This window comes from Nanorana parkeri, unplaced genomic scaffold, assembly GCF_000935625.1.
Source record: "Nanorana parkeri isolate BGI_ZX_2015 unplaced genomic scaffold, ASM93562v1 scaffold748, whole genome shotgun sequence".
NCBI lineage: Eukaryota > Metazoa > Chordata > Amphibia > Anura > Dicroglossidae > Nanorana > Nanorana parkeri.
In genome coordinates, this window is record NW_017307016.1 from 138028 (window position 1) to 148082 (window position 10055).

The window sequence follows — 10055 nt, forward strand, 5'->3', positions numbered from 1 at the left end:
GGGTTGTGGTTTTAAATATGAATTTTCTTTAAAATAAATATAACAAAAATAATGATCATTTCTGGTGTTTCAGGAATTCTGGACGTTTCCTCCGTTCTCGGCCCACAAAGATGAAGATGGGAACATCTACGCAAGAGGGACCCAGGACATGAAATCCGTCACTATCCAGTAAGCCAGTAGCGGGGTGATGGCGGTGGAAGGGGAGGGGTTTGTTACAGGTGGAATGGGAGGGGTTTGGTGCAGGTGAGGAGAGTGGGGTGCTGGTAGAAGAGGCAGGGCTTGATGAGGAGGGTGGAGTGGGGTGCTGGTAGAAGAGGCGGGGCTTGGTGCAGGTGGGGAGGGTGGAGTGGGGTGCTAGTAGAAGAGGTGGGACTTGGTGCAGGTGAGGAGGGTGGAGTGGGGTGCTGGCAGAAGAGGCGGGGTTTGGTGCAGGTGAGGGGGGTCGAGTGAGGTGCTAGTAGAAGAGGTGGGACTTGGTGCAGGTGAGGAGGGTGGAGTGGGGTGCTGGCAGAAGAGGCGGGGTTTGGTGCAGGTGAGGGGGGTCGAGTGAGGTGCTAGTAGAAGAGGTGGGACTTGGTGCAGGTGAGGAGGGTGGAGTGGGGTGCTGGCAGAAGAGGCGGGGTTTGGTGCAGGTGAGGGGGGTCGAGTGAGGTGCTAGTAGAAGAGGTGGGACTTGGTGCAGGTGAGGAGGGTGGAGTGGGGTGCTGGCAGAAGAGGCGGGGTTTGGTGCAGGTGAGGGGGGTCGAGTGAGGTGCTAGTAGAAGAGGTGGGACTTGGTGCAGGTGAGGAGGGTGGAGTGGGGTGCTGGCAGAAGAGGCGGGGTTTGGTGCAGGTGAGGGGGGTCGAGTGAGGTGCTAGTAGAAGAGGTGGGACTTGGTGCAGGTGAGGAGGGTGGAGTGGGGTGCTGGCAGAAGAGGCGGGGTTTGGTGCAGGTGAGGGGGGTCGAGTGAGGTGCTAGTAGAAGAGGTGGGACTTGGTGCAGGTGAGGAGGGTGGAGTGGGGTGCTGGCAGAAGAGGCGGGGTTTGGTGCAGGTGAGGGGGGTCGAGTGAGGTGCTAGTAGAAGAGGTGGGACTTGGTGCAGGTGAGGAGGGTGGAGTGGGGTGCTGGCAGAAGAGGCGGGGTTTGGTGCAGGTGAGGGGGGTCGAGTGAGGTGCTAGTAGAAGAGGTGGGACTTGGTGCAGGTGAGGAGGGTGGAGTGGGGTGCTGGCAGAAGAGGCGGGGTTTGGTGCAGGTGAGGGGGGTCGAGTGAGGTGCTAGTAGAAGAGGTGGGACTTGGTGCAGGTGAGGAGGGTGGAGTGGGGTGCTGGCAGAAGAGGCGGGGTTTGGTGCAGGTGAGGGGGGTCGAGTGAGGTGCTAGTAGAAGAGGTGGGACTTGGTGCAGGTGAGGAGGGTGGAGTGGGGTGCTGGCAGAAGAGGCGGGGTTTGGTGCAGGTGAGGGGGGTCGAGTGAGGTGCTAGTAGAAGAGGTGGGACTTGGTGCAGGTGAGGAGGGTGGAGTGGGGTGCTGGCAGAAGAGGCGGGGTTTGGTGCAGGTGAGGGGGGGGGAGTGGGGTGCTAGTAGAAGAGGCGGGGTTTGGTGCAGGTGAGGGGGGTGGAGTGGGGTGCTAGTAGAAGAGGCGGAGCTTGGTGCAGGTGGTCCTCTGTCTCCATCTCTCTCTCTTCCCGCTCTTCATAGACCATCTCCTTCCATTCTGTAGGTATCTGGAAGCTGTGCGTCAGCTGAAGGCTGAGGGGGTTCGGTTCCCGCGTACCATCCACCTGACCATGGTCCCAGGTACATTGGGGGTGACATGGCGGAGACGGGGGCGGGGTTACATGTGGGCACATCTCTATTACACGGCACGAACAGCTACTCGCCTCCAGTACTGAACTACCTCGGGAAATGGCAGAATTTACTAACTTCTATTTCTACTACAGACGAAGAGATTGGGGGTCACACCGGGATGGAAATCTTTGCGGAACACCCCGAATTCCGAGCACTGAACCCCGGAATTACCCTCGATGAAGGTGACAGCGACCTCTCCTGTACATGGGTGTTCTTTCCTTTCTCTCTCCCGCTCTATTTCTTTCTTGATTCATCTTTTTGTCTTTTTGTTTCTCTTTGTTTTCCGTTATTCTTCCTTTCTCCTCTCTCTCATTCTCTCTCTCTCTTGCTCTTGCTCGCTCTCTCTCTCTCTCTCTCTCTCACTCTCTCTCTCTCTTGCTCTTGCTCGCTCTCTCTCTCTCTCTCTCTCTCACTCTCTCTCTCTCTTGCTCTTGCTCGCTCTCTCTCTCTCTCTCTCTCTCACTCTCTCTCTCTCTTGCTCTTGCTCGCTCTCTCTCTCTCTCTCTCTCTCACTCTCTCTCTCTCTTGCTCTTGCTCGCTCTCTCTCTCTCTCTCTCTCTCACTCTCTCTCTCTCTTGCTCTTGCTCGCTCTCTCTCTCTCTCTCTCTCTCACTCTCTCTCTCTCTTGCTCTTGCTCGCTCTCTCTCTCTCTCTCTCTCTCACTCTCTCTCTCTCTTGCTCTTGCTCGCTCTCTCTCTCTCTCTCTCTCTCACTCTCTCTCTCTCTTGCTCTTGCTCGCTCTCTCTCTCTCTCTCTCTCTCACTCTCTCTCTCTCTTGCTCTTGCTCGCTCTCTCTCTCTCTCTCTCTCTCACTCTCTCTCTCTCTTGCTCTTGCTCGCTCTCTCTCTCTCTCTCTCTCTCATTCTCTCTCTCTCTCTCATTCTCTCTCTCTCTTGCTCTTGCTCGCTCACCCCTCTCTCTCTCTCTCTCTCTGACTCTTTTGCTTCTCTTTCCAGGTCTGGCGAACCCCTCGGATGAGTTCAGCGTGTTCTATGGAGAGAAGTGTGTGTGGTGTAAGTCTTCTTTCCTTTCATTACTAATCCATCAAATAGTTAACAAAGTTAAACAAAGACAGTTTGTGGCGGACGCTCTCCTCCGGATGTTGCTGAACTCGCACAGACTGATGTTGATTCTAAACACTTCTGAATAAAAATTAATTACAATGTATATCAATGAGGGGAACACTAAAACCTGGAGCAAGATCCTCACTGTGCCTCCCCCTCCCCCCTCATAGCTCCATATAATATTCAGATGTTTTCTAGACAAGGGAAGGGGGAAAGATGTTCAAAGTTAAGAGAAATAATACTTTATTCTGAATGTAAATAGTGTGAGTAATAAGGAGGGGGAGGGGCAGTTGTAATGGGGCCCCCTGATGTAAGGGGCCCAGGGATAGTGTCTCCCTCAGCAGCCTATAGAAATGCTTAATACTTAATTATCACACAATGTAACTTAATGTTATCAAAATGATCTTTTGCATATCAATCTGAAGCTAGAATGATTTCCTAAACATTGCAGGGTAGGTGTTATCGCCTCCTTCTTTTACCCCCAACAAGCATTTAAAGGAGAGCTATGGGGCAAGTGTTTTTCCCACTAGTTCTCCTAAGGGGTCACAGGAGGACATATACTAACCTCCTCCTGTGACCCACAGCTCAGTATATAGCAAAACCGGCGCGTTCCGGGACGGATCCCGACATTGCTGTCGAGATCCACCCAGCTGCGTGAGTGACAGCTGGCTCTGCCTATCTAGAGGCAGAGCCAGCCGTACCCGCCCCCGTCCGTTCCGCCAGTCAGCGCTGGAAGGATCGGAGCGGGGGAATCCCTGCAGGGAGCCGTGAGTGACAGTCACGGCTCTCTACAGGGAGATGATCGAGAAGTGAGCGAGCGCCGGTATGCGTTCTCTCACTTCCTGATCTATTGAGCCGACCTGTGACGGTCTCATTGCCACACGTCGGCTCCAACTATGAGTGAAAATCACCCCCCTCATAGTCCTCCTTTTAACCCTTGCAGTGTGGGCAGTGGGGCCCTTCAAGGGGTTTTTTATGTCTCGTGCCCGGGGTTGGGCTTTAATAAGGATTAATTGGCTGAAAACAATCATGTGATGAGAATTATTTCGCTGTAACATGTTCTAGTGTTTCTACCAATGCGCTCGTCTGCTCATCTTCTTATAATGGAGATTGATCCGACTTTCTGCTTCCTGGATCCGCAGGGATAACCGTCCATTGCAGAGGAGACCCCGGACACGGCTCCCGGTTCATAGAGAACACCGCCGCCTCCAAACTCGTGAGTTTCCTTCTCTCTTTATTGTAAAGTGTATGTCTGGGCAAAATAAAGAAGCCATATTCATTATGTCTGTGCAATGCATTTCCCAATTTATATTTATATTTATAAACTATCCTCCGAGCTGTGCGGATATATGCCAAAACCAACGTTCTCTAGTTGTTGCTTTACAAGGTAAAGTATTTTTAAATGTTTTGTTTCTGTAGTGTCGCCTTATGGCCACCAGATGGCGATGAGATACATGGAAAATAAATACATATTCCCTGTTCTCCTTTTAGCTCCATCTTGTGGCCATAATGTGATATTACATGTAAAACATTTCAAAATGTATTGAACTAATTAAATAAACTAAAGAACATTTCTTTTTGGCAAACATTCACACAGAACGAACATTCAGAGACATTCACGGGGCAAATGGACCGGCAAATTGTTTATAAATCAGCCCCCTTGAAGTGTATAGCAATGATAATAATGCCAAATAACTTGGTCCAGTATAAATCACCTTCACATTACATAATCGCTTTGATTGTAATAAATGACAGGTAAATACTCTCCGATTTGACTTTCATATAGTGGTCATGTGACCGCTATTCAATCTACTTTCCAGTGCAATTCCTAATAGCCAATCGGATCTCCTTTCACTGATTTGGTTACAGTAACTTTAAAGGAGAAGTATGAGGTGAGTGCTTTTCACTCACCTCATAGTTCTAGCCGACCTGTGACAATGAGACTGTCACAGGTCGGCTCAGTAGATCGGGAGGTGAGCGAACACATACCGGGTTCGCTCGCCTCTCGATCCTGTCACGGCTCTCTGCCGTGACAGGGGGAGGGGCTGGATTCCCCCCTCCCCGATCCTCCAGCGCTGACTGGCGGAACGGACGGGGGAGAGGGCGGGTACAGCTGGCTCTGCCTCTAGATTGACAGCTGGCTCTGCCTCTCACGCAGCTGGGCGGATCCCGTCATCTACGTCGGGATCCGCTCCGGCGTCTCAGTATACCGCGAGCTGTAGCTCCCTATATACTGAGCTTAGGGTGACGGGAGGACGCTAGTTTGTGTCCTCCCGTTACCCTAAGGAGAACTACGGGGGAAAAACACTGACCTCGTAGTTCTCCTTTTAAAGGTGATTGGTTGTTGGAGGTGACCCCGCTCCTTCTGCAGGATGATAACGTGTAACTTTCCACCAATTGGATGCTTTTCATGTCACTAATATTCATTTCTTCCTGCTTTCCAGCATTCCGTCATTAACCGTTTCCTGGAACTGAGAGAGAAGGAGAAGAGGAGGTAACTCTTTCTTTGTCATCTGACCGGTGCCAGAGTCGGTTGCGCCAGCGAGCGTTTTGTGCAGCCAATCCCGTGCAGGGCAGAGCTGAACCAATCAGATACTTTATATGTGACATCATTAGACTCTGTGTTATGTGTCAGGCTGTGCAGTCAGGTCGGAGTTCAGAGGATCGGCTCCAGGCAAACAGTGTCACTCTGCACTGTGCTTGTTGTGTATGCAATGTGTGCGGGGATCGGCGCGGTCTACTAAATTCTCTTAAAGTGACCCTGTCCCCAATATGCTGACATAGATAAAAGCAATCCATCCTATAGAAGGATAAGCTTAACTCTGACCTCCGTCCTCCCCTTCAGTCTTCTATCTGCCCTCCGTCCTTCCCTTCAGTCTTCTATCTGCCCTCCGTCCTTCCCTTCAGTCTTCTATCTGCCCTCCGTCCTTCCCTTCAGTCTTCTATCTGCCCTCCGTCCTTCCCTTCAGTCTTCTATCTGCCCTCCGTCCTTCCCTTCAGTCTTCTATCTGCCCTCCGTCCTTCCCTTCAGTCTTCTATCTGCCCTCCGTCCTTCCCTTCAGTCTTCTATCTGCCCTCCGTCCTTCCCTTCAGTCTTCTATCTGCCCTCCGTCCTTCCCTTCAGTCTTCTATCTGCCCTCCGTCCTTCCCTTCAGTCTTCTATCTGCCCTCCGTCCTTCCCTTCAGTCTTCTATCTGCCCTCCGTCCTTCCCTTCAGTCTTCTATCTGCCCTCCGTCCTTCCCTTCAGTCTTCTATCTGCCCTCCGTCCTTCCCTTCAGTCTTCTATCTGCCCTCCGTCCTTCCCTTCAGTCTTCTATCTGCCCTCCGTCCTTCCCTTCAGTCTTCTATCTGCCCTCCGTCCTTCCCTTCAGTCTTCTATCTGCCCTCCGTCCTTCCCTTCAGTCTTCTATCTGCCCTCCGTCCTTCCCTTCAGTCTTCTATCTGCCCTCCGTCCTTCCCTTCAGTCTTCTATCTGCCCTCCGTCCTTCCCTTCAGTCTTCTATCTGCCCTCCGTCCTTCCCTTCAGTCTTCTATCTGCCCTCCGTCCTTCCCTTCAGTCTTCTATCTGCCCTCCGTCCTTCCCTTCAGTCTTCTATCTGCCCTCCGTCCTTCCCTTCAGTCTTCTATCTGCCCTCCGTCCTTCCCTTCAGTCTTCTATCTGCCCTCCGTCCTTCCCTTCAGTCTTCTATCTGCCCTCCGTCCTTCCCTTCAGTCTTCTATCTGCCCTCCGTCCTTCCCTTCAGTCTTCTATCTGCCCTCCGTCCTTCCCTTCAGTCTTCTATCTGCCCTCCGTCCTTCCCTTCAGTCTTCTATCTGCCCTCCGTCCTTCCCTTCAGTCTTCTATCTGCCCTCCGTCCTTCCCTTCAGTCTTCTATCTGCCCTCCGTCCTTCCCTTCAGTCTTCTATCTGCCCTCCGTCCTTCCCTTCAGTCTTCTATCTGCCCTCCGTCCTTCCCTTCAGTCTTCTATCTGCCCTCCGTCCTTCCCTTCAGTCTTCTATCTGCCCTCCGTCCTTCCCTTCAGTCTTCTATCTGCCCTCCGTCCTTCCCTTCAGTCTTCTATCTGCCCTCCGTCCTTCCCTTCAGTCTTCTATCTGCCCTCCGTCCTTCCCTTCAGTCTTCTATCTGCCCTCCGTCCTTCCCTTCAGTCTTCTATCTGCCCTCCGTCCTTCCCTTCAGTCTTCTATCTGCCCTCCGTCCTTCCCTTCAGTCTTCTATCTGCCCTCCGTCCTTCCCTTCAGTCTTCTATCTGCCCTCCGTCCTTCCCTTCAGTCTTCTATCTGCCCTCCGTCCTTCCCTTCAGTCTTCTATCTGCCCTCCGTCCTTCCCTTCAGTCTTCTATCTGCCCTCCGTCCTTCCCTTCAGTCTTCTATCTGCCCTCCGTCCTTCCCTTCAGTCTTCTATCTGCCCTCCGTCCTTCCCTTCAGTCTTCTATCTGCCCTCCGTCCTTCCCTTCAGTCTTCTATCTGCCCTCCGTCCTTCCCTTCAGTCTTCTATCTGCCCTCCGTCCTTCCCTTCAGTCTTCTATCTGCCCTCCGTCCTTCCCTTCAGTCTTCTATCTGCCCTCCGTCCTTCCCTTCAGTCTTCTATCTGACCTCCATCCTCCCCTCCAGTCTTGCACAGTTGTCCCGGCTCCTCTTCCTCTGATGTCACTGCACACTGGGAGCTCCTCACAATGTACATTAGAAGCTGCAGATAGAGGCCCGCCTCATTTCCTGCCTGGAGGACGCCCAGCATCATCTAGCTCTTTCCTTCCCAGCCTGACTGTCCCTGGCCCCGCCCCTTTCATTAATTGGATTTCCGTTCTTCAATCATGGATTACATGGAAATTACAGCCTGCCTAGGAACACCCACACTCCTCCAGACTCCAAGTGAGCACCCCCCCCCCCCCCCACAGCCCGGGGGGGGGGGGGGGGGGGGGGGCAGGTGCAGGGAAGGCAAAGCATAAGAAGGGTATGCAGTCAAAATGCTAAAGATTGTACAATTATTTTGGGTCCCCGATAACTTTCAGGCTGAAGTCTCCCCTTTTATTGGGAACATTGTGACAGGTTATCTATATATAACGATCTCCCCCATTCATTGTCGGTATTTGTCCCCCCCACACATGACTCCCGTTATGTCTCAGATTGCAGTCCAGTCCCGGCCTCACACTCGGAGACGTCACCACCGTCAACATGACCAAAGTGAACGGAGGGGTCTCCTGCAATGTGATTCCCACCGAAATGTCGGCGACCTTTGACCTCCGCATCCCTCCGACCGTCAACTTACAGGTAGGGTGGCGACACTTCCCCTCCAGGACTCCCTTCTCCTGTCCTTCTCACCGGTGAAGGGAGGAGTAGGAACGTTTCTGTTGCCATAGCGACCGCGTACAATTCAGTCTGATCGGCTGGTGGCTTCATCGTTCCAATATTCCCTTCAATAGATTCCGTCATCGTTTTACAATCACTTGTGATCCCTCCCAGCCGATATCTTAGAAGTTGGGTGACCATAAGAAGCGATTGGACGGGCTGGGGGAATGTTCCTTCACTTTCTACGGGTCTGGCGGGTCTGGGACGTGTTTGGTGTTTTACAACGCGCAGAAAAGCAAACATTGGAATGAGCTCATCGTGAAGCCCAGTTCTGGTTTCGGCTGACGATCGTTTGGATTGATTTAAAAGTATCAAACGTTGCAAATTGGAAGAAAAATATTTTCGGACACAACAGGAAGTTCAAACTTTGAAACATTTTGTGTGTTTGTGGCCAATTTTCCTGCCATCTTTGGGGATTTCACAAAGGAAAAGTTTAAAATGTTCCATCTGTAGTGCCCGATATTCAAAGCTGAGGGACTCCGTGATAAGATTCACATGAGGTCCGATGTATCAACGTCTTCTCCTCCTCCGCAACAAATCAGATTAAAACCTGCACTGAGTGCTGGATGCTGATTGGCTGAGGGAGATCCCATCACTTCTTTTCAGGATCGCAGTACTACGTTGAGCTCTGCCGTTGATACAGAAGAGTTACAACTGAACTCCAGACACAAAACCTTTCATGTAAAGTGTCCGCGAACTCCGTATACTAATATGAGGCAAATAGTTTTGATGTAATGAAAAACAATGTGTAAATATCTATGTTTAATAAGCGGTCACATGACTGTTATTGGGAGCTGCGTCCCGGAGTCCCGGGCTCTGAGGGGGTGGAGACACCTTGGGATGATCAGCAGCTTCTGCCAACAACGCATATCCCAGCGACTGTCACCCAAACTGTACCGGGCTGGGTGGAGGCGTGGGTCAGCGGAAGGCTGACCACAGGAGCACAGGCATGCCAAGGTGTCGCCACAGCGTCCTGTAGCTCCAAAGTTGAAGGCAGAGACAGAATCCATCCCCTCATCCCAAAGGAAGGGGGCTGGCAGGACCACCAGCTGTGAGTGTGTAGTGTTATTTTAGCACTTTCTAGACAAGACCAGTCACCCTGCACAAGGAGAGAGAGCAGCAGTGACCGGTCTTTATTACAGGAGGGGGCGGAGACGAGACCAGTCACCCTGCACAAGGAGAGAGCAGCAGTGACCGGTCTGTATTACAGGAGGGGGCGGAGACGAGACCAGTCACCCTGCACAAGGAGAGAGCAGCAGTGACTGGTCTTTATTACAGGAGGGGGCGGAGACAAGACCAGTCACCCTGCACAAGGAGAGAGAGCAGCAGTGACCGGTCTTTATTACAGGAGGGGGCGGAGACGAGACCAGTCACCCTGCACAAGGAGAGAGCAGCAGTGACCGGTCTTTATTACAGGAGGGGGCGGAGACGAGACCAGTCACCCTGCACAAGGAGAGAGGAGCAGTGACTGGTCTTTATTACAGGAAGTTCCGAGTCTCACAGATCTGGAAGACATACACAAAGCTCTCTGAGATTCAGGAAGAACACACAGGTCTCTGGTACGATATTTTTGGGGGTCTGTGTTGCATTTGATGACCAGGTGAACTCCAGCTGTCCTTTTCCTAGAGCAGTTTGGATCAGACATCAGATTTTATTTTGTTCCGGCTCATGAAAAGCTCCCAATGAAATGATTCCGCCGTATTTCCCTGAATGTCGCTTCTCTCCCTGCAGGAGTTTGAGTCCCAGATCGAGGGATGGTGCCGTGGTGCTGGTGATCAGGTGACCTGGGAGTACCACCAGGTGAGTGCACCTCAGGGGG

At 52.1% G+C, this 10055-nt stretch overlaps 1 protein-coding gene across 1 annotated transcript in view; it reads left to right on the forward strand.

Moving 5' to 3' along the window:
* The window catches only part of LOC108793445 (aminoacylase-1A-like), a 14927-nt gene that overhangs the window by 2015 nt on the left and 2857 nt on the right, over positions 1-10055 (forward strand). Inside the window, exons 4-11 of the mRNA XM_018564394.1 lie at positions 74-168; positions 1698-1774; positions 1918-2007; positions 2782-2838; positions 4032-4105; positions 5334-5383; positions 8014-8158; positions 9968-10036. Coding sequence (XP_018419896.1) covers positions 74-168; positions 1698-1774; positions 1918-2007; positions 2782-2838; positions 4032-4105; positions 5334-5383; positions 8014-8158; positions 9968-10036 — 657 coding nt within the window. The remainder of the gene's footprint in view (positions 1-73; positions 169-1697; positions 1775-1917; positions 2008-2781; positions 2839-4031; positions 4106-5333; positions 5384-8013; positions 8159-9967; positions 10037-10055) is intronic.